The sequence below is a fragment of the Lepisosteus oculatus genome, chromosome 1 (genome assembly GCF_040954835.1).
Source record: "Lepisosteus oculatus isolate fLepOcu1 chromosome 1, fLepOcu1.hap2, whole genome shotgun sequence".
Classification (NCBI taxonomy): domain Eukaryota; kingdom Metazoa; phylum Chordata; class Actinopteri; order Semionotiformes; family Lepisosteidae; genus Lepisosteus; species Lepisosteus oculatus.
Window position 1 is genome coordinate 74,978,015 of NC_090696.1, and position 24,251 is coordinate 75,002,265.

General features: G+C 39.9%; 1 protein-coding gene across 23 annotated transcripts in view; it reads left to right on the forward strand.

Annotated features, from left to right (window-relative positions):
- Positions 1 to 24,251, forward strand: part of LOC102698543 (teneurin-3) — a 285,608-nt gene that overhangs the window by 250,091 nt on the left and 11,266 nt on the right. For 19 of the 23 annotated variants that reach the window (XM_069192922.1, XM_069192926.1, XM_015345614.2 and 16 more), the window contains 7 exons: positions 365 to 632; positions 1,815 to 1,958; positions 12,050 to 12,299; positions 15,482 to 15,502; positions 17,603 to 17,835; positions 20,050 to 20,204; positions 21,904 to 22,778. In XM_069192922.1, coding sequence (XP_069049023.1) covers positions 365 to 632; positions 1,815 to 1,958; positions 12,050 to 12,299; positions 15,482 to 15,502; positions 17,603 to 17,835; positions 20,050 to 20,204; positions 21,904 to 22,778 — 1,946 coding nt within the window. The remainder of the gene's footprint in view (positions 1 to 364; positions 633 to 1,814; positions 1,959 to 12,049; positions 12,300 to 15,481; positions 15,503 to 17,602; positions 17,836 to 20,049; positions 20,205 to 21,903; positions 22,779 to 24,251) is intronic. The other 4 variants (XM_069192930.1, XM_069192932.1, XM_015345633.2 and 1 more) reach the window with 1 other exon arrangement.

Here is a 24,251-nt window from a genome sequence, read left to right on the forward strand (position 1 = left end):
AAGGGGGCTTATGACATGTAACACTATAAGGTGATTTTTGCACTGTAATGTGAGAAAATAACCGTTCATAGCTTTAAACGACCAATTTATGTCATCTGTAAAACAGTGAAAATTAGTCTAGCAGACAAAAAAGGTTGTGACATTTTATTGTTTTGTGAAGAAAAATGGTAATTAACATCGGAGTCCCACAGTATACCAATTATTAATGTGTGGAAAGACAGAAATTGAAAAAAGGAGCATGTTAGACAGAAAGGAAATTAATTTAGGAGATCCAAATTGCTGCTTTGGTTCTGTACTGGTCCTAAAGTGGTGCAGTCATTGTGGTTCCGTGTTGCTCATGCTGGTGTTCCGATTTAATTTTAAGGTTCTTCAAGAGGAGACTTCAATCCCGGGCAGCGACCTCAATCTCTTCTACTTGAGCTCTCGAGCTGCAGGCTACAAGCCTGTTCTCAAGGTGACCATGACCCAGGCCAGTATCCCCTTCAACCTCATGAAGGTCCATCTGATGGTGGCTGTGGTGGGCAGGCTCTTCCAAAAGTGGTTTCCAGCCTCCCCCAGCCTCTCTTACACGTTCATATGGGACAAAACGGATGCTTACAATCAAAAGGTCTACGGCCTGTCAGAGGCAGTGGGTGAGTGGTGCATCTTGTTTTTAAGAGCTGCAAAGTCAAAATACTGAAGCCAGGACAAATATAGGAGATAATCCCATGAAAAACCATCATATTGTGTGAGATGTGCTGGGGAAGAAATATCTGTTCTCAGTGCATTCATACATTGTGTGTATCTCTTGCTGAGGAGTTTTTGAATCTCCTTGGGTTGTGACAGCAAGCTGCCACTTATCACCATAAATATGATGATGATTGTGAGGTGCATAGATTCGTAGAAAAGTAGAAGTATGTCGCTATTATTTGCATTGTGAAGAGTCTGGTACTTATAGTATCAAATTTAAAGTATTATTAAAAAAACTGGAATTACATACTGGAATGGAAAAAGCCCTTGATTAATTTGCTAATTGCTAATTTACCTTTTGTGTGTTTAATTGCCCACTACAAAGCCCTGTGCAGATAAATCACTTGATAGTATATTGGTTTGAAGGGCTCTTTACTTATCCTAGCTCCTTTGTGTAGCTCAGTACAGGCAAATCTTTTCATGCGTTTGTTAAGAGCTACAAATTAAGTACATCAAAATAAGGCTAACCTTTTTCGTTTGCATGCCCAGGTTTCACTGGGTTAGAGTTAAGCCAGGTGATCATGACTGGTGATGTGACATAAGTGCAGACCTTTTGTAAGGGAGAGGTCTTAAAATATAGGTAGCGAAATAAATAGCTTTTAGTCTTAGTCATATGCAACTTGTTTGTGAGTCTGTGTTTTTTGTTTTTTTATTTTTTCTAGTATGTAAAATCCTCTTTTATCATTAAAATGTCCTTACTTTTTAGAAAGGTACCTCTGGATGCACTGTTATAGAATGAATATTCTCCTTACCTTCCATCTTGCTCTATTTCCAAAATATGTACATTAGTAGTTGAAGTAGATGAAAGTGTATGGGGTTAGTGATTTGGAAGGTTTGCAGTGTCATTCCTGTAATGATATCGGATGAAGACTTATGAATTTTAAAGGATTAGGAAAGAGAATGTAGCATTAGATCATTGCTAAAATTGGCAAACTTTTGGAAAGTTGAATGAGAACTCCTACAAGCATTTGATTTAGGGGGCAATTAGTCTTTTCCAAACTGTAGAACAAAAGCAGGTTATGCCAAGTCTTAAAGCCAGGGCTCCTGCTTTTTTTAAAATATTTTTGGCTTTCTTGTAATTTCAGTGTCTGTGGGCTTTGAATATGAATCCTGCCTCGATCTGATCCTTTGGGAAAAAAGGACGGCAATTTTGCAAGGATACGAACTGGATGCTTCAAATATGGGAGGCTGGTCATTAGACAAGCATCATGTGCTGGATGTGCAGAATGGTAAGGAGTTACCTTGTAAACAGGTTATAGCATTATGGTATTTTTATTCAAAGGCCTCTGTGAATTTGTCTTAAAAAATGCTGTATTCCAAATAATGAGAAAATGGAGTACAAGATGAAGCATTTAAGAATTACATTAACATTAAACATTAAAAATCGCATTCATCTCATATCCAAGATCTTTAAAGTTTTATGTTCTCTTCAGGTCTTAAAAAAGATCCCTACTTTTCGTCCTCATTTGGTAACTTAACAAGACCAATGCATCTGAGCCAAAGAGTGATCTCAGAAAAGGATAAAATGCTGCTTTTGAAAAAATACAGAACTGCGCTGCCAGGAATCTCAGTCCTTCATGAGCCAAGGAAATATTAACATTAAAACATTACAAAAATGTTAAGACAGCCAATCTGATCCACCACCCCCCAACTCCCCAAAAAATAAAAATTAAAATAAAATGAATGTCACAATCTACAAGGTGAATTGATCCCAGGATCTAAATTTAGTTAAGGAGTAGAGTTTGACAGGCAGTGACTTTTCAAAGTGACGTGTGTCTAATTGAATAAACGAAGTGATTAGTTGTAATGACAAGCTGGATGAGCCAGAGAAATTCATTCTTAGTGGGGGGAATGTGGACAGTGACAGGTGTTTGCATGGGTGCCCTGAAATGCTGCAATAAATATTCTAATGAAGATGAAATATTGTTCATCATCCCATTTCAAGATAATAGAGGAGAGTTGTGAAGGACCAATCTTTCAAAGTAATGACAGAATAAATCAGGTGCAATAACGCAGTCTGCTGACTTGTAGGATTCATATGATGAAAATTACAGAACTCAGCTATTTAGGGAAGATGGCGGTTTGAGACCTGTCATGAAGAACGAGGACTAGGCAGGAACAGATTCTGAATATGTTTGACCCTTCTTGAAGTGAGGTGCTCCTGTTGTAAATATACAGTCTTTGTTTGTGACCTGGAACCAAAGGGACAAAACCAATAAACATATAATTATACATCTGGCTGTCGCGTACAATAATCCTCAACCCGACTATTATGGGGAGAACCAGGCTTTTTTTGAACACGGCTTCGACTTGAGTGACACTAAGCCGCACTACCTCTTGGGCTTAGTGCCAGTTGTCTTTGAGAGTTTGTGACCCTTTAATCTCAGAACTCACTGAAGCTGGTCAGGCCTGCAGCTCAATAGTTAGACTTTTTTTCTCCATAGTACATAGCCTTTTAACCCCTTACTGGTGGTACAAATAGGCTTTAAGGTCTCCTTTGCCTGGTAGAAAGAACCCTTTTCATCTGATGTAATCCCAACATGCGTGATTACTGTACCAGCCTTCTGCCTCAAAGTGGCTGTTTGTACACTATTAGCTTCCCCGTCCATTAAACACAATAACTTCTTCAACCATTACCTGTCCTTTCAATCTCGTAGTGGCAACATGTGCTATTATTCCATCAACAAGAAATGCATGGTGTATTAAAGTGCCATTTCTATCTAACACAGTGACAGCAAGCAGTGTTTCACTATCTGCTAATGTAACACAATGCCTGAAACCTCTTTTAGTCTATCTCTTCCCAACAGCAGCCCATGGATCACACCAGTGGGTAGATTTTAGTACTTTCTTGTAGTGTAACAGCATTTGCTATAATACCTTAAATATGTTTCAGCATGATACTATGGTACAATGTGATTTTAAAATTATGGAGAAAAGAACAGCAGGAAAACGAAGTTAAAATACCAGACTTTTCTAGGACATTGTATACCATCAAAATGTTTTCATTGAAAGCAGCCTTTGGGTCACATAATGTATCCCTTTTAATCTTTATAACTTGCTTATTTAGCTTCACTGCCAAAATAGCATTTGTTCTTCAATTTCTGATCATAGCAGTGTTGTCTTCTTTAGAAGGTCCACAACGATTTCTTTTCTGTGTTGCTTAACCAGCATGAGATTATGTCTCTTAGAAACCATTAAAAAAAAATGTTTGCCAGTGTTGTTAAAACTGTAAAAGTGCTCAGGAAATTGCAATAAAAATCCATCATCAAATTTAAACTGCATTCATGAACATATTTTGGCCCAAAGCATCCTGTTTTCAAAAGATTTTGATCTGGCTTGCTTTCTTTGAATTTAAGTTCAGTTGTTTGGTGAACATAACTTGGCCTCTTATCTGTCTTTGTAAAGAAGTACACTGAAAATATTGGACATGTAACTTGTTCTCTTCCACGCTCATCCCCTAAGCTTTAAAATGTATTTAAATTACAGATGGGAAGTTACATTGCATCAGGCATTGCCAATCTGAAGTGTCTGGTTGCTTTAGGCAATGTTTTTATCTGGTTTAACTAATGAACAGTAATAATTCCTGTTTTTATGAATGATAGCAACCCAGAATGATCAATTCAGAACTCATAATGATAACCTCAGTTGACTTCCATTAGTCATCCTCTCTGGTTTGGACCAGTCAAATATCTGGTGTTTCCTGAAATTTCAAGTTACTTTTTTGCCGCTGTATTTTGATTGGTCTGTAATCCATGCAGACATCTTCAGTTCCTGAAAACACAAATGTTAAATTAATATGCTCTTATGTGTAACGCCCCTCTGTTTAATTAGAATTCAACTGAATGTGGGCTCAATCATTCCAGTAGCTGGGAAAGGACCTGCTTCAGCCATTCTATTTTTCCTTAAAAATTATGTCTTTTTTATTTTTCCTTCCTTCTCGGCATCTTTGATTTTGTTTTGAGTGGTGGATAACAAAACTGCTATTTTTGCTCAAACTTTTTAATGCATATCTTTTAAATACAGGCCGAAGTGCTTGTTCCTGCTTGTGTCTGATAACACTTGCATCTGATTTACCTCGTAGATTACTGCTGAAGTGACTCGAGGGAAAAGAGGTTGTTAGCTTTCACCCCAGCGTACAATGTCTGTCACCAGCTTAATCAACTTAGTATAAGAATTCTCCCACCTGACAAATCAATTTGTTTCACCTGAAGATAAACTAAGTGCTTTCAACATTCTGAACAGTTATTTCTGGCTTACATTTGCTCAGTTGTCAACAAACAAGAAACCTGGGTACAATTCAGTCAGGCATGAGCTTTCTGAACCCTAGGGTGACCTCATCTTTCATTCATTTGATGACTGTGCTATGGTTGTTAAGAGGGAAGAATGCATTGCAAAAAAGCCCCTTTTTTAGGCACACCGATGTTTGTTTATTCCTTTATTCCCATTTCAATGCATAATATTTCATTTTGAGAAATCTACTGTTATTTGATTAATCTCGCTCTAGTTCAGTCCTCAGAATACATGAATAAGAATCAAGTTAAAGTTGCTACTGTACAGAGGTTGGGTGAACTCGAAGGGAATTGAGGTGAATGATAGCAACAATCTTGGCTTGCACATCTTGAATAACACATTTTTGTTGCCGTCTTGCATACAAACATTCCCGGCCGCCGTGCAGTTAGTCGGCCATGAGAAGCTGTTGAAAGTGGTCAGCTAGAAAGAAGAGCAACAAAAACATTAAAACCATTTCTTTACTTTCCTGAGACCCTTTTTTCTTTTCCTCTGTGAGCTCTGGTTCTAGCTTTGAGCTCTGACAGTTTCAGTCTGATCTCACTCGTAATGGTGGTGTTGTTCCTCCCGGGCTTCCAGCGGGTTTAAGATTGCAGCTCCTTTCCGTCCAGCTCCACGACCAGCTTGCCGAGATCAGGTAAACGGCAGCCCGAATTGGCCCGCGGGGCGCAGCTGTCATCATCTGGTATCCCCCCACTGCGACAAATTGTCTGGTGTTGGCAAGAGATTGCAGGCAGAACACTGACAAAATTGCAATCTTTAAGAGAACATCTTTCTCGGATCCAAACAAGGTCTCTTTCCTGTGTATTAACCCAGTCACTACGCTCACTCCTCCCAGTAACCCCGGCTCTCTTACAATCCCTGTGTAGGCATGAAGATTTTTGGAGGGGGTGTTGGAAAAGCAGCGTCAGGCATGCTTTTCAGCAGCCAGATATCTCCCAACCCCCATGAGACGCACCACAGCGTTAAGATGCTGGCAGTGCCTCGTCAACACTGTTTGACTAAACTGCGCTAAAGCCTGCCGGTGTTTGCTTAATGATTCTGAAAAGTATCTTCACCATATCATTTACCCTTCAGTTTGCTTTACTTGTAGGCTAGCTTCAGAAAAAAAGACAAAACACATTCTGAGGTAGTGATCAGCAGGAACGAGCTTATAACTAGCATAATAGCAGGTGTAAATGAAAGTGTGACTTGCCTTGTCCTTGCAGTTGCAGAAGGTGTTGTGGGGGTTCTGTGTTTCCACTTCTTAGTTTTGCTTGCGCACATTTTGAGAACGTCATTGACCCGTCTCAAGGTTGTTAGATCCATATAAACTATGCTATGAATCGTTTGAACTATTTTTTGATCAAAGGCAGTGACAGACATACCTCCCACATACCTTAAGTTCTGGCGCATTGCAGTTCCCGGGCTGCAGCTGCCTTCAGAAGCTGCGTTTCCGGCACATCTCAAAATCATTTGAACTTTCAGTGCACTTCAGTGTTTTGTAAGGCTAACTTTTTTGTATGTTATCAGCACAGCATACTAAGCTGACTTAGTATGGGGCCTGTATGCATGCATTACACAACACATTGCTCTGGACACACAGTGTGCAGAAGAAGGCTTTAGCTCTCTGGGTAACTGGAAAATGTTTACTTGGCAAAGGACAGCTGTACAGATGTAACGGATTACATCAGAAAGAAGAGGGCCCCAGCCATCCTGGCACTCCACAGTGAAATCAATCAGCATTTAAACTCAACGGGGGAAAAGGGAGAGAAAACAAAGAAAGACGAAAAGCAAGTTGTATGGGGGGACAAGGACCAGGGACAACCAAAACGAGACAAATAATCAGGAGCTGATACCTAAATACGAGGATTATCAGAAACAGAGCGGGCTGGATAGCTCATAAAGATTGAGGTTAAATTTTAGACTGGGCAAACACCATGCAGGTGCTGTAGACAAGTGCGTGGTTTTGCACACAGATCGTAGAAAACATCTCTCCGGCAGGGCTGTGCACCCACATGCGCCCCTCTCCCTCCGAGCCCCTGAGTCACTTCTCAGCAGCAAGCGGACCAGCCAGGAACACACCCAGCCCTGAAGCATCCTTTCAGTTGAACACCACTGCTTTAACGGCCTCTATTAGACCTCAACAACGATCAATGTCTGACACTGCAGGACCCAGCCAAAACAGTCATGTTGGAGTCCCTTCAGTTCCTAGGGTGCGCCTTATATTTTGTGTGTTTTTTTCTTTAAACATCTCAATTCTGTGACAGACGAAAAATACAAAACAACAAATCGAGCTCCGAGGCGATGAACACAGCGCAACCCGTTTAGTTTGGAAATCGATTCGTGTCTCTGCATTTGACAGCTGAGCCCTCGTTTTTTTTTTAAATGGTTCAATACACTGCACTCTTCATGCCTTGCTTGCTTTTTTTTTGTGGTTGTTTTGTAGACACTGCTGTGGCATTCCGCTCGTTTATATGGGCTCGGTTTTCTGAACGCCTTCTCGCACAAGCCTAATCCATTCCAGCTGGGGGTGTGGCGTGCCAGGTTCACCAAGTAACAGTGTTTTCACAAAAAGACTTGTGCCGGAGGGGGAGAAGTTCAGACTATCCAATTTATTTAGCCTGGGCCAGATTCAATGATGAGACTGATGTGTTAGCCTTTTGCACCACCCAGCATCCCACCCTCCATAACTGTTGTTTGTTTTTGTTTTTTTTAAGTATGGGAATAAGAAAAGGCCCCTTTCAGCAAAAGGCTGCTGGGTAGTAGTGAATGATCCATAAATTAAATTGAATTGAACTCGGTTGTGCAGTAATTCTAGGCTCACAAGCCTGGGCTTATTTAAATTCCACAGTTGTCCATTTGATCAGCTTCTGATCTCTCAAAATCCAAGCTTTCTTTGAATGAAGTGATGAGAAAGTACCTCGTGGTAGACTGGGAATGTGATTTTTTTTTCTTCTGCATTTACGTGGAGGGCACATTTGAGATTTGAGAAGCCCAAGTGTGCCTTTTCACGCTGTTTATCCAAATCTATAATGTCCTAAGAAAGCCTTGTTTACATGAGCTCATCAGCAGGTGACAATGCCAGAATCCGATACAGTATATGAATCTCAGAAGCGCACATAGTTGTCGAAGTCATGTATGACTTCTCAGGACATGTCGCATTTGTCCACTTTTGTCTTCCATTTGTCCGCATCTGAGACCAATTTGTCTTGGTTAATGCAGCATTCGTATGAAACCTGAAGAAGGCTCCATGGCCGAAACGTTGTGTTTTCTTTCTTCTTTTTTCCCAGCATGGAATAAACCTATTACTTGTTCCTTTGCAGCATTCGCATGCTGACGCAGCTCCCCACCTGAACTAATTCATATAAAACTGCGTGAAGAAGAATACAGGGTGTGTGTTGGGGGGCTTAATAGTCTTTGTAGTAAGTGTCTTCTTTGGAGTCTTCCTTGAATCAATTAATCAATGAAACAAGTTAAGCAGAGAAGAACAAATGGCCATGTGGTGTGCATGGTTTACAGTGAATTGAGATTTATTGTGACATTCGGGTATGTATAGCTGTATTAGCCGGCCATTCATACAGCGGGACTTGATGGAGTCATTGATCTATGTAGTAATGAGGACAGAGCTTGCGCTCAGTTGAGCCCAAATTCTAACACGTTGCTGAGTATGAATAATTTAACACTCACAGCATGTAATCGTCCTTTGAAGTTCTTCTTTGAAGCCACAAAAACAAGTTATATTTGCACAGTACTTTAATGTTTATCTGTAATGACTAGAGCTCTTAGGGCACTCAAGTTAGAAGAAGCATTAAGGATAGTTTGGTCGTATTTGTCTTTAGTTTATTAGCATGGCAAGACAATTCTTCCGTGTGAACTAAATTGTGTTGGCAAATCTTCTTCACAGAAATAATCGTGTAACAGTTGATTAAATCTATAGCTATTACCTTAGTTTTTGAGGTTGTTTTTACACTGTGGTAGCTCTGTTAGTGGTAGTTTTCAAAGGAAACTCGTAAATCCATCTGCAACAGCAGTAACATCAAAAAAATCAGCACGGTTTTCCCAAATGGTGAATTGAAAACATGAAATGGGTTATTTCTTTGGTTCAAAGTGAACCAATCTGCTTTAAAGGGCTGTTTATATTTGTTACCACCATATTTCTGAAACCTCAGTGCATGGAGAATATTTTGCCAATTTCCATTTAAATTGATTGTTAAATTGATTGCCTTTTTCCATATTTAAAGCTGTCACGAATGGTTTCCAAAACAGGTTTACCAGTTTTACAATTCACATTTCAGGGCATAGACATAATTGTGTGTATTAAATTTATTTGGTGATGGATTAAAAAAAAATATTGTGCAGATTAAATAAAACCTCAATTCACCTGCCAATTTTAAATTATAAATCATTATATATGTTGCAGCTTTTTGTTTGCTAGAAATCTACCCAATGGAATTGCAATGTTTCACACATTAAATATCAATCTTTCCAATCTCATAAACGGTTTGAATGACAATTCATTTTGGTAACATTTTAGAGAAAGACCATTACAAGATTAAAAAGTACAAGGATTCCATCAGTTGATGTCAAAAGAATGTATCATGTTAAAAATGCAGTTCAGTGGTATTTGAAAATAAAATATTTATATTGGAATAAATAAAACAAAGCACTCCATCCTATTACTTTCTGTTTAATAGACAGTATTGACAGTGAAAAAGACAGCATTATTGAATGAATACAATTGAACAAAACATTAAATTAAGTTAAATTTATATATATATTCTGACTTTGCTTCATCATGTAATCCAGACTTGTGTCTTGCTTCATGTGTTATTTTTTCTAACACTTTTTTCAATTGTGTAATAGAACTGATCGACTTAACGAGTTCACATCATCATTCTTTCAATAGGGTTTCTTTTCAATGTACATCTGAAAGACAAGCTAGGTGCTTAAACAGGATGTATTGTATATTTCCTTCCCAGGCTTTTTATTTAAATAAAAAAGTCCAGTTCCTGAAGGTGACTGCAACGTTTCCAAGCGCTGTATTGTTTCTGCGATTTAGTTTCCCAGTGGGCTCGCTCACCTTTGATAAAGACAAGCAGACAGCAGCGGAGGAGCAGGGAATGAAATTATAGGGACAGTATCAAGACCGATAATCTTCTGGAAGAGCGATGCATCAGACAGCGGAGGGCTGTTAAAAAAAACAATTACCGATGTAACGACGCACGACCCCTTCAAACTTCCTGCAGGTGTACAGCGGTTCGGCACGGTGAACATTTGTAAACGTGTTCCCACTTCGTCTGCCACGTATCTCCACAGGCTGGCAGTAAATACTGCAGTTGAGCTATTTTAAGTCACAGCAGTGAAGTGTTGCTCGACTTTGTTAGGCGGTGAAGTAAAGGAGCAGAACGCCTGGAGCAGGTTTCTTCTGAAATGGTGTTTAACAGACAATTTCTTATGCAAAACTTAATTTTTATGGTTTTCAAGTAACCTTCTATTATTATTATTATGATTATTATTATTTAGTTGCCTGTGATTACCATGTGCATCTGTTTTTCTAAATCCCAAAATTAAAATCTTTTCTTATTCTTTCACTAATCCTAGAACCCTCACTATTATTATTATTATTATTATTATTATTATTATAAGTTGTTGTTGTTGTTGTTATAGTTGTTGCTGCTACCATGTGTGGTCTTTTCTTTCCTTTTTGTACTGTTCATAGTTGTTTTTGATATTACAAAGTTAGTCATGTTTTGCTATTCATAATTATAGGATTACTGGTATGTATTTTGTTAATGCTAATCTGCATTTAAATATTGTATGAAATTGATATTCATTTAAAACATTAGTTTTTATAAACAGTACTTAAAAGTAAAATTATAAGATATTATTATTATTATTATTATTATTATTATTATTATAAAAAGAAATACCCACAGTACATTTGTTACTTTTAAAAGTAACTGAAGATTGAGTTACAAATTCACTGATGTTGTAAGAATTGTTTTATAATATGCACAAAATAGTACAGCTCATAAAAATTGTGTACCGAAAGCTGCACTTAATGTATTTGATATATATATATATTTCTATTGTTTGTCATATTTTGTAATGCAGATAGTATAGCATCTAATTTTTTTGTGGGAAAGTCAAATTAATTGTAAAAAGAAAATGTATAATCCAGTGTGTACATTACTCTTTAAGAACTGCTGATTTCCTTAAAAGGGATCTGTAGAATAAGAGATTGTGCAACATGTTCCTAAAATTAACTTAATTAATTTTTTTAATATCTTCCTTGCTTTTGTTTAAATACATTTAAAAGAAAAAAAATAATTTGGATGATCAAAACCTGTGGCACAGATAATAGGTTCTGTGATGCATTTCTGCTCATGTTAATGTTTTTAAACATTTTTAAAGAAACATGCTTTTTTAAAGCTGTAAAAAGACTGTTTAGGAAAACATTTGGGTGTGTATTGAGCCTTCTCTCTCTCTGCCAAGATGTTTATCATGCAGTGTGTCGCTTTTTACCATTGCAAGAACATGTTATTCTTAGTTTTTTAATACTCTAATTAATGATTCTAAAAATATCCAATTGTTTTTGTGTTGTGCTCATTTGTAAACAGCCCCCTTTTGTAATGGACTTATCAGATCGGGAGAGTAATGAAAGCGTCACTGCAATCCATATTAATACAGTAAAATTTCACAAACAAGCCCACATTCTGCTTCGGCTTTTCCTTTATCCCACACAATTTCTCTTTTCAAGGTACGCTGTTCCAGCAGTGCAATTAATTAGGGTTATTAAAAATACCAATTAGGTAAGCCGACATGATATTTAACTCAGACAATTTAATCAGGGAATGTGTACTTTCTTTGATCAGATTTGTATTAAGTTCAAACCGCGAGGAAAAAGGCAAGACCGGAAAGCCGGATTCATTACCTCGGATGCGCACGGATCTGTGGAGGTTTTTTTTTCTCTCTATTGGCATGTCCTCACAAGGTCCTGGGAAAAGCTCATGCGGTGTTTTTTTTCCCCCTCTCTCCTCCCTCCCTGCAGGAATCCTGTACAAGGGCAATGGAGAGAACCAGTTCATCTCCCTGCAGCCCCCCGTGGTCGGCACCATCATGGGCAACGGCCGGCGCCGGAGCATCTCCTGCCCCAGCTGCAACGGCCAGGCCGACGGGAACAAGCTCCTGGCCCCGGTCGCGCTGGCCTGCGGCATCGACGGCAGCCTCTACGTCGGCGACTTCAATTACGTGCGACGCATCTTTCCCTCCGGCAACGTCACGAGCGTCATGGAGCTGAGGTAGGTCCGGGGCCTGGCGGGAGAGGCGGAGTCCGTCTGCTTGTCCGCGTGCCGAGACGACCGGAAAAACAGTGTCAGTAGAGAGAACGTAAAACATCCAGTGGAGCTACTGCAGTCGACGCAACATACGTAACAGCAGCATACAATACAGTACAGTGCCAAATACATAAGATTCGGATGTATCGTATATATGCTGCCAATACGGTGCTCTGAAGGGGCTCATACAGCAAAGTTTAAAAAAGTCATAGCACTCGGACGGAGGGACTTCTTAAAAAAACGTTTTTTGTGGCCTTCCGGCACTCTAGAACTTCCAACCAGATGGTAAATTTTTCAAATTGCGAGTGTAGCGGGTGTAAAGCATCATTTACTATTAAAGATTGCTTTAGTATGCACGCGGTCCGGCTGGTTCTGTTTCTGAACAATAATTGTCCTGCCCGTGTTTATAATCCTCGAGAGCTTGGAACTAGCCCTGACACCAAGGGTCCCATACCAAGTGGAGACGTTAAAGGAGAGCACATTCTGTGTCACATCTCAAGGGGCTTGAACAGTTAATCTGTGGTGTGGGAGGGGTTGGGGGTGTCTCCAGTGGCTTGTGCAATTGGTTTCCTTTCTTCCGAGACTTTTTAAATGCCCGTGGTACAGTAAGGACTGTCCTGTCAGGATCCGTGCTAAGGTTTTGGGGTAATGCTTTTCTTCAACGAGGCTCATAAACACCTTCACGACCCCATCATAAACATGATAAAACAACAGGCATAAAAACTGTATCGCAAAATATTTGACATAAGCATACCAAGACTGCTGTAACTAATGTATATCTGCAGCAAGTTCTTGTCAGCTCTCAAGTCCTTAATGGTGTCTTCCATCATTTTCACTTTGCTTCTCTCTATCTCAGCTTTCTGCTGAAGCTATGTCTCATTATGAAGCATGCCGAATAATCATGTACTTGTAATGTCATATGCACAAATAGTTGTGAGGGATTAGGCAACTTCTTATATCGTGTTGTGAAGTGTTTCTGAAAGATTTATGACTTTTGTTTTTCTTAGCTTCATTCAAATAAAGCATTACCAGATTTTAATGTCACAATAGACTCTTTTCTCGTACCTCTGCCTTCTGAGTATGCTCTGGCTTGGGCTTTTGTGTGCACAAAATGCTTACGAGTAAACAAATAGCCAAGCTATTTGCTGTTTGGAGCAGTGTCCTCAATTTCTTTCCTCCTCCCCTTCCTTTCCTGCTCTAATGTGTGGGATTAAACCAGAAGTGTCACTTGAGGTTTCAAGAAATTCTTTTGGGCTGCAAGTCATCTTTATCATGTGTAACTTAATACAAACCATGAAAGGGAACAAGCCATCTTTGTATTTTTGCTTTAACTGGTCTATCTCCAAGGAATGTCAACCTCTAGCCAGTTTCCCTGCAGGTAATAGAGTTTTCTGTATATTTTTTCTCCAAGATATATGTTTACATTTTAGAAGGAGGAAAGAAATTGGTGGAGCATAAACATTTTCATAAGAGTCACCTTTGCATCATTTCAATGTAAAAAGCTTTATTACATGCAGAAGTGGAATTAAGCTCTTCCACTAAAACAGTCCAAACTACCAATAAGAAGACATTTGAGATTTGCAGTGTCTCAGTCACTGGCTCTGACCATCATCAGGGATGGTTGTATTCAAAATCACTGGACAGCTGAGCCAATTTAAAAGCAGAACAGTCAGGGTTCAGTCATCTGACACCACCTTTCATGTGTTTTCAATCTTTCAATTCTCAAAACAGCCCTCGAGAGTTCAGGTGGGGGCATCCCGATCTGTTCATTAATCAAGGAAGCCTTGAAGTAGCACATGTTTCTTTCTGCTGTGCTTGTTCTTGTTTTATGTTTCTTTGTAAGAGCGTGACATTTTTATATCCAGCTGGGCACAATGAAATCTGTGTTACGACCGCGGTGCTAGTAGTGTTTCATGTTCTTTTATCCTTTGACGTGAAACATGTGTGTGCGTGTGGAGTATATACTGTAAGCATACACAGGTAGGTTTAGAAACACTGAAAGTTAACAGCAGAGAGCGTTTCTCTTGCGGCTCCTTGCAGTCTGTGTTGAATGCGCTCAAACAGCCAAGTCACAGTGGTTCAGACGTTCCTTTTCTTTCTTATTTTTGCTCTGTATTTTGCTGAGGAAATGCGTCAGTAAGCCGAGCAGAAGTCTGTCATTCAGCTAGTGACACTAGAGAATATTTCCAGTCTATTTTTATTTTTTAAATATCAGTCTTTTTAGTGATCTCTAAAATAAACAACAGGGCAATACTTCATTTTATTCAGCATAGATTTTAGATATGCAGTGAGATGTTTGTTTACGTTCTTGTCAACCTTTATGAATTATGCCTTTTTTAAAACCCCACAAAGATAAATTTCAGCCTTTGGTCACCAGCAGACATTTGCATGAATTATATTTAATTAGTGTCAAATTCTGTGCTGTAGGATAAATCCAGTGACATTCTGCTCCAAACCATAACATCTTATTTGCTCAGCTGAAATACACCCTCCATTCATGTTTCTTGCAAATATATAGCTAGTCACAAATGTTTTAATCGCTTAATTCCATTGTTTTTTTAGTTGAATTGATGCCTCCTATCATCAAAGGCTATATGTTACATGCAAAAATTGCAAACCTTTCTACAAAAAAATAAACAAAACATCCTTTTCAGCTTTCCTTAGATTTTCTATGCCACAAGCATGTTAGAAAAAGCATTTTAAAGTGTGCTTTTTATTGTATGTGACACAATCAATAACCCATTATAAGCTAGTTAACCTAAGTATGGTCCATGATCTAATATATTAGTGAACTCCCGGGTGTAAAATTTGTTCCTTCCCATTGATATAAAAGTATTGCTGAAATAATTTCTACCCAGTATCATTGCAAAGACAGTTTGTGCTGTCGGCCCCCAGCCTGCCAGTCTTTTTTGCTAGAGAATCTCTCTGCTTTTCACTTTGTTTCTAGAAATAAAAAACAGAGATTGGATCGGCAAGATCTAATGGTGTTGTACTTTCTAACGGATGGACATTTTCTCTCAATAAAGATAATTTCATTCTTGTTTGTCAAGTGAATCTGCAAGATCTCTTACTTTTCTGTGTGTCCTTTCCTTTTTTCTCTAATTCATGCTTTTTATTCTCCTTTGATCTGCTTCCGTTCGTCTAAGAAATAAAGATTTCAGACATAGGTAAGCCTGAGAAAATATATAAAATATTGTAAGTGTTGTATTGTCTGTGTGCACATGTTCCCCAACAGCTAATTTTACATTGATTCATATACATTTGGCTCATCCTTGCATTACAAAATGTGCACTTCTAATTGTTCATTTTTTTGTATATGGCTTTTGCGTTGCTTCTGCTCTTCTGGAAATGTTGCTGTTGTTGTGTTGGGCTATTTCTATGCAGCATTTACACAGCATCCTAAATTAAGACATTCTGACTCAAAACAAAAAAGGGCTTTGTTTCTGAACATTGAATAGATTGCTAAAAGGAGTAAAGTGCTTCCCCGTCTAACAACTAAGAATGTGGTATGTTTCAGTTCCATGAATAAGTATCACATCTGCCCAAGAAGTCACAATCTAGCAGTTTTGTAACGCTAGCTGATACAGACAGGGATATTCAGTAAATGAAAGATGGAGACCAGCTCTCAGTTTTGATTGGCATGGAGATAAACGGAAGGGATTCTTTGAACGCAAGCAGGCGTCAGGCACTTTACTATCAGACACTGGAGTTATTTAAGTAAGGAAAAAAGGGCACCGCTGTGACTTACCTCAGGCAAAAGCTGTGGAATTTCACGATCTACTGATAGGATATTGTGATCTGGATTGTCACTCTTAAGAACTGCTCCAGTCTGTTACTGTACATCTATCTGTAGTCTGGAGTTCAAGAAATCTAGCTGAAAAATAGGGAGTCTCGATGACAATATACAATTGTGATGTGCGCAAGATTGCAAGAAGTGTGATTAATTAACTTAATTTGCTTGTACAGCTTCTGTTATTCTCATGTAAAATACTTTATTTAAGCAAACATGCAGTGGGAACATGCCTTTTAAAGTATAAGCCTAGAGTTACGAAAGTGTTAATAGAATATGTCCCGGCTTTTTTTATTTTTGTGAAACCCGTTTTTTTCTGTATTATTAATCTTACGAGAATCCAGCTCATTTGTACCGCAGACATCTAGGTACTTAATAGTTTATGCAGTTCAGAGTCTTAACTATTCATTTTAACACATTCCCAGACAACTTGTTCCATTTGAAAGTGTCATAAAGACGACCACTATTGACTGATATTCTGCAGAGCCTCATAAAAACATTAGCAACTATCGACCTCATCCTCATCTAATGAAGCTCTTTTTTATGACTGCATAACAGAGCATCTTATGATCAGCATTGTAAATTATTTATCACAGATGTTTGTTTTATACATTCCCTTTCTTTGAGTCTTCCCTAAGTTATTTATTTGTTGATTTATATTATTTGTTTTTCTTAATTTCCAATCATTATGCCAACAGCTAGATCAAGCAGTTATTTAACATGCAAAAAGTGGGCAAAACTTTAAAATGGCTTTTTTGTGTTTTGGTTTTTGCCTGGAGCAGCTCCTCTCTTTATTAAAATGAATCTCAGATTGGATTAATTTTCTATTTCAAATTCATGTTACAGTCCAAGTTGTCCTCACTCAGGAGAGATGCTGTTGTGGCTGTATAGCTGGAAAATAAAGACTTGAGTAAACTGTTGTTTGTTTATCATGAATTTGTATTAGAATGCTTGTGACTAAAAGCCCTTCTCACTAACTGTTTGTGAAATAGCTTTTCAGGATTTTAAGCAGGTTTAATAGATGCAAATGAACATGGCCTGACAAATGCAGCATTAGTTGCTGATTTTCATTATAATATGAATATCACTGCATTATTTTCCATAGGCAAACAAGCAGTGAGAAGTGATAATGGTTGAAATGATCTGACAATGTGAAGGCGTCATTAATGCCTTGTCACTTGATAGTGATTTCCAGTCATATCCTATTACGTTCACTTGGTCACAGAGCCTTTTTTTCCTGTCAAGTGTTAGAATTCCTTCCTTGTCTGTTGAGGAGGTAGACATTTAATGGCTTTCTGTTAGACACCAAAGTCAAATTCATTGTCATCACTGTTATCTCCTAGTCTGGTCCGGTCTAGAAAAACTCGACACATGCCAGTACACCCACTCCCGCTGCCCGCGCGCAACCCGCTCGGACGTGTCGGGCGGCCGCCCGCTCGTGTTGAAGGCCACTCACGTCCCCTGTCCTGTTCCTCAGCAACAACCCGGCCCACAGATACTACCTGGCCACCGACCCTGTCACCGGACAGCTGTACGTGTCCGACACCAACTCGCGCAGGATCTACCGGCCGAAGCTGCTCACGGGGGCGAGGGACCTGCTGCTGAACGCCGAAGTGGTGGCGGGGACGGGCGAGCAGTGCCTGCCCTTCGACGAGGCCAGATGTGGCGACGGGGGGAAGGCGACCGAAGCCTTGCTCATGGGTCCTAAAGGTACGGTCTCCCGCTCCACTGCGCCCAAGCGTTTGAAACCAGGCTCCTCTTGCCCAATTCGTGCTGATGCTTAGGCACCGTTTTTTACCTTTGCATTTTTGTTTCAAAATAACCATAGGTTATTTAAGGAAATAAAAGCTTTATTCCACTCATCGGAAGTTTCATTTCACACCTCTCTGCACCCATTCTGACTTCACACCTCTTGATTGGCCTCTCTTTCTGTCCCATGCTCCTGCCTCTCACTCCACCTCCCTCCCAACCTTTGTTCTCCCACTACATTACCTTTGCCTACTGCCCTGTCTCTCTCACACCTGAAGAAGGCTCCACGGCCGAAACGTTGTGTTCTCTTTCTTCTTTTTTTCAGCATGGAATAAACCTATTACTTGTTCCTTTGCATTATTATTATTATTAGTCTTGGAACAGTGAAGGCTGAGAGGAAACCCAATATGAGTGTTCAAAATCTGTAAAGTCCCGGACAGAGCCAGTCCCGCCGGTGTTGTTCAAATTGATCGATGGGACACGAGGAGGAGGGCTCAAGGAGGCGGTGCATTTAAAACAGGAGGCACTTCCCTATCGGGTGTGGGAGTTGGGAACAAGCTACGCAGCCATATTGTTGAATCCCATTCTGTGGCTTCTTCCCAGAAACGTTTGTTCAGTTCAGTTTGTCGTCATATGACCAAGTGCTTATTTGCATGCGTGCTCCAATATAAAGACATTAAAGGAATCGCCAAAAACATAAACACAGAACAGCAGCAGCAAGTTAAATAACATACTGTACTTAACAAAAAAAGAGATACTGTAGAAGATTGAAGAGATACCTGGATCAGTTGGCTAATAGCTAATTAAACAGCCAAACAGGCTAGGAGGTCCTAACGACCTCCTCATGTTTGTAATCTTTCTTATGATTTTTAACCATAAAGAAGTGACTGTTTCTGAATTGGACTGGATATGTCAGCACAGTGCAGAGAGTGCCTTTTGCACAGTGTAGTCGTAAATAGTACCGTATATCATTGTCGTTGTTGTTCTGTGGTCCAAACAGTTTTAGATCCATTAGGTCTCGCTGGTTTAAACATGATTTTAGCACATTGCATTTTTTATATATTGTTCTGTCATAATGCTGAACAGAAAAATATAAGATTTATTTTTCTTTAAACCGCAAAATATGGGCATGGAGAATTTCTGTAACATATTCTGCACCTCAGTAAGTTGCGGTGAAGTAAGATATCAATGTCAACCCAAAAGTAAAAACGTGTGTGTTCAAGCATAAAAACCGTCATCACTTTGATAAACGCCAACACACTGTTGATAGAATATATTGAAATAATAGGTGGTTGAAGTCTTTTTTTCCACATCTTCAGTGGACATTACAGACCTCTCAACTGTCCAGCTACACAAGATTATATACAACCCCACAACCAAAAATTCATCTTCATACACCTTTCACCTTCTACTAACCTAGAGGCAAGCTGCTTGGACAAACATGATTTGTCACATTTTGCCTAAGCAGCTGTCTGCTGGTCCAAAGTTCTCTCTTTAATATTATATGTATTATGTTGTTTAACTCCAGTCTACGTTTTAAAGATATTCTCCAAGCTTAAAAAAAAAACCCCAACAAATACTGTATTTTTTAAATAAAAAAAAAGATTTATGACAGCCTGGAGAGTCAGGTCTTAATCCATATTCCTCTGAGCACTACCTCCATGTACCAAAAAATCTGAAGGAAGCAGATTTTCTTGTCTCAGTTGGGGAACAAGAAACCTTTAGCCTCCACTCTATCAGTTTGGCATTTTAGCAGGATGGTGTAGTCATGGCAACAGGCTGTCTTTCATCTGTTTAATCTAAAAATGGTCAAAGCTGCAATTTCACCCTTCCTACAGGTAGGGAAAGTCGGGGTTTTTTTTTTTTTAAATTGTATTTTAACTAGTCTCTCTTCAATAAAATAGATCTTCTGAAGTTTTTTTTTTTTCCAGGACTTGGAATACACACACTCACGCACACATAATAAACTGTGACTATGGCTGTTCTTCTTCTTGCCCGAGAAGTAATTTGATACTAGAAAGCGGAGTATGAATTATTAATAACTTGCCTTTTTTTTCCCAGTGACCTGAATACTGTTAAGCCAAACCCAACACATGTAGCAATCATGCTCTGCTTAGCAAGTCATGCAGAGGGTTTTAAATGGAGTCCTCGACGTCCTTTCTTTTCTCCCTTCAGGTATTGCTGTCGACAAGAATGGGTTCATATACTTTGTTGATGGGACGATGATCCGTAAGGTCGATCAGAATGGCATCATCTCCACACTCCTTGGGTCAAATGACCTCACCTCAGCCCGCCCCCTGACCTGTGACACCAGCATGCACATTAGTCAGGTGATTCTTGCGCTTCTTATTTATAATGTGCCAGACGGTAACAGTTTTTGCCAGTGACACTGGTGCTCTGAAGGCCAACCTGAATGATTACAGCACCACCTTGTGGTAACTCGTCCACAGTTGGCATTTAACCCTGTGCCCCATGGCTGATCATGCAGAATGCTCTCCTGTATTCTTGTTTTGTATTCATACACTGCTGATAAAAGATGAATATACTGTTGCCCACATTAACACAGAATAAGTGCCAATCAGCCTTCCTTTTCTGTTGGGGTTCTTGCCTCAATTACAGTTAGTTGAATCTAGGGTAAAGTAAGTCTTAACATAAGCGATTGATTTTAATTCAGTGCTCTATTTGGCATTGTGACAAAAAAAAAATCCAAATTCCTTTGGTTGGCCAATTTGTGCTAATGTCAGTCCACTACCTTCCCTTTTGCTTGGAAGCTAAACAACTTAGCCAAAGCTCAGAGTCTCCTACTGCTACAACTGAACTCCCAGGGATTTGTTTTTTTTTAGTTCGCTCTTACAAACATAGATCACGACCACACCACAGCCCTGTCTCTCTCTCTCTCTCTCTCTCTCTCTCTCTCTCTCTCTCTCTCTCTCTCTCTCATTTGGCCTTTTCCATTGTGCTTCCTCAGCTCTCTCACCAGTACAAAAAGGCATATCCCCCTTGGAGGAGCTAAGTTATTCATAAGTCATTATTCCTGGGTGGGGAGAGAACTACAGTGTGTGTCAGGGTATATTTTGATCCAATGGAGCAAAAACAAACAAAGACCGCACTTGTCACCAATTTAATTACCACTGAGACCAGAATTCAAACCCCCAATACCCCTGGGACCACATGGCTAAAGTCCACAGAGCACTGGGCTCTAGTGCATCAATATTAAAAAAAAATCATACACTTTATTGACTTGCCTGAATGATTTGTAACGCAGCCTCCTCTGATTCTGTAACACTCTCCTGTAAACCTGTAGCAGTAGAGATTCGAATTGTAAAACTCTCAAAAGCTAGCTAGCTGGTCAAAAACAAGATCAAACTGGATTTTTCTTTTATCACTGATAAGTTAGGAATTTTCTGTGGTTTACATTTTAAGCTTCTGAAGAGTCATCATGTCACAGTGAAACTGGAATGTATATGTACTGTATGTCCTACACATGTGTACTGTATGTGTCTCTTACTCATGTATGAAGTGCAATTACAGTATAAAGGGTACGATTTTACAGCTCTTAATTAACTAACCATGGCCTATCCATTATTTTATTTTCCCCTCGCAGAAATGTTTGACCTACCAGGTCAAAGCTAAAAATGTTTCCTTGAGAAGCCAGAATTAAAGCTTCATTTCTTGGGTAGAGTCAAAGTGTGTAGGGAGGGGATTTGTCACAGTGTTATCAGTACCTTTGTGGAGGCACAAAAATTGTCAGATGAACAAAAAAAAACAGGATTATAAGAAGCTTAACTCCATACAGCTAATTCATGGACAGACCCAGCTACTGCAAGTCAAAGAGGAAACATCAAGCAGGCAAATCAAATCAGAACACGCAACACAAAAGCACAAAGTGTATTTAATCCCTGGGAGTAAAATAGTCCTGTACATCACTGTCAGGCTACGACATTGCTCTCCAGAAGCATGAATACCTCTTGATTTATAATGTGCGTTGCTTACTTTTTTTTTGTTTGTTTTTTTCTGTGTTTTGTTAAGGTTCGCTTGGAGTGGCCTACGGACCTGGCCATCAACCCCATGGATAACTCCATTTACGTTCTGGACAACAACGTCGTGCTCCAGATCACAGAGAACCGCCAGGTGCGGATTGCGGCCGGCCGGCCGATGCACTGCCAGGTCCCAGGGATGGAGTACGCCATGGGCAAGCGGGCCGTTCAGACCACCCTGGAGTCCGCCAGCGCCATCGCGGTGTCGTACAGCGGCGTGCTCTACATAGCCGAGACGGACGAGAAGAAGATCAACCGCATTAGGCAGGTGACGACCGACGGCGAGATCTCGCTCCTGGCGGGCTCCCCGTCGGACTGCGACTGCAAGGACGATGCCAACTGCGACTGCTATCTGACCGGGGACGGGTACGCCAAAGACGCCAAGCTGAACGCGCCTTCGTCCCTCGTGGTGTCGCCCGACGGCACGTTATACATAGCCGACCTGGGGAACATTAGGATCCGGGCTGTCTTCAAGAATAAGCCGCTGTTAAATCTGCTGAACTACTACGAGGTGGCCTCTCCTGCAGACCAAGAGCTGTACGTCTTCGACATCAACGGCACTCACCAGTACACCATGAGCCTGATTACTGGGGACTACAAGTTTAACTTCAGCTACAGTAACGACAATGATATCACCGCCGTCACAGACAGTAACGGGAACACCCTCCGTATCAGGAGAGACACGAACCGCATACCGGTCAGGGTGGTCTCTCCAGACAAGCAGGTCATACAGCTCACTATTGGGACCAACGGAGGACTGAAGTCTCTCACTGCCCAGGGCCAGGATCTGGTTCTCTTCACCTATCATGGCAGCAGTGGCCTTTTGGCAACAAAGAGCATCGAGATTGGATGGACCACTTTTTTCGAGTGAGTATGAATCATTAGCCGGGTGACAGCAGCTGACAGCTTCCAGTGCGAGTTCAAGTTCTGTTTCTTTTCAGGCAAGCAAGTTGGTGGTGGAAGCACAGCAGGCAGCGTGTGCAATTTATTTCACGCTAATGTCTCATTCTGTTGTCAGAAATGTCACCGTTGTCTGAAATGTTGTAGCACTTTCTGTGCTGGCGAAGAATTATTAATTATTTTTTAGGTTAACTGTGTACGTGCATTCTCAGATGTGTCCACAGTATCGCAAATTACTGTGTATAAAATTGAATTTGCGGTCGTCATTTTGAGAAATAAGTGCATGCAGAATCAGTTGCATAACTAAAATTAGGTTATTAAAAATGCACTTAAACAGCCACGTATTTACTTTTTACGATTTTGTTCCTGCTTGTTTTTTTTTTTCCTTTTCTATACCTTAGTTTGACCGATGACTTGCAGCAGGGCTTTGATGTGTGCTGTTTGCAGGGCCCACACAGCGTCATTGTGAAGCTTTGACAGGGAATGGAAAAGGAGTAGATAAAATGGACCTGGAAATTAATCAAAAACCAGTGGTACTGGCAGCCATCCAGAAATGGCAGACAGGCCTTTCACCAGTCACTCAAAATATCAATAGGCCAGAGCAGCTGGAGCAGTATACAGAGTCTAGGTGTGCAATTCAGTGAAGGCTTCCCAGTTCTAAAGCTGACACTAAATATTGTCATCATTAAAGAGCAGTCGGTGATCCTCTGTAGCTATTTCTAAACTGACGAGTATTAATGGTCAGATTCCCACTATGGGTTTGTTGAGTACAAGCAATGCTCCTTATTGGCCCAACACAGCTGACGAGCTGTTGTTCTTGTTCCTTCCAGTTCCACACAAATCATAAACTCGACTATTAGTGCTGTAACAACCCACCAGCATGTATGACTCACTGGTATGGTATGTTGTACCTCAGTTCAACTAGTACGCTGCCCATCACACTGAAATGGAGTGAAAGCACCACAGAAGTCATTACACCCTGTACTACATGTCACACTAGTAGAGCAGGAGCAGTAACTTTGTCATACTTTATTTTTTCTGTGGACAGATGTCCTTTAAGGAGTTTCAGATGCGTTCCATATACTCCACTTCAGCACACAGCATAACATGTATACTACTTAGGATACTTGCAATGGAATACATTGTGCGCTATACAGATCGGGATGAAGGTGAAGATCTTATAGGGAGAAAAAAGACAAAGTGACACCTTCAGTGTAGAAAACCATTATGAATGTGGATTTATTTTATTAATCGATGAGCACAATTATTGTATGTTTTTAAATATAATTAACACTAATTACTGGATTATACTGTGTTATAATAATATTTCATATAGGAAGATCTATGAGCCTGATGATATGTGCTCAAAAGTTTTCTTCACCTCCAATTATTAAACTGTGAGCTGTATAAATATGGTCATATGGAACCATATATATAAAA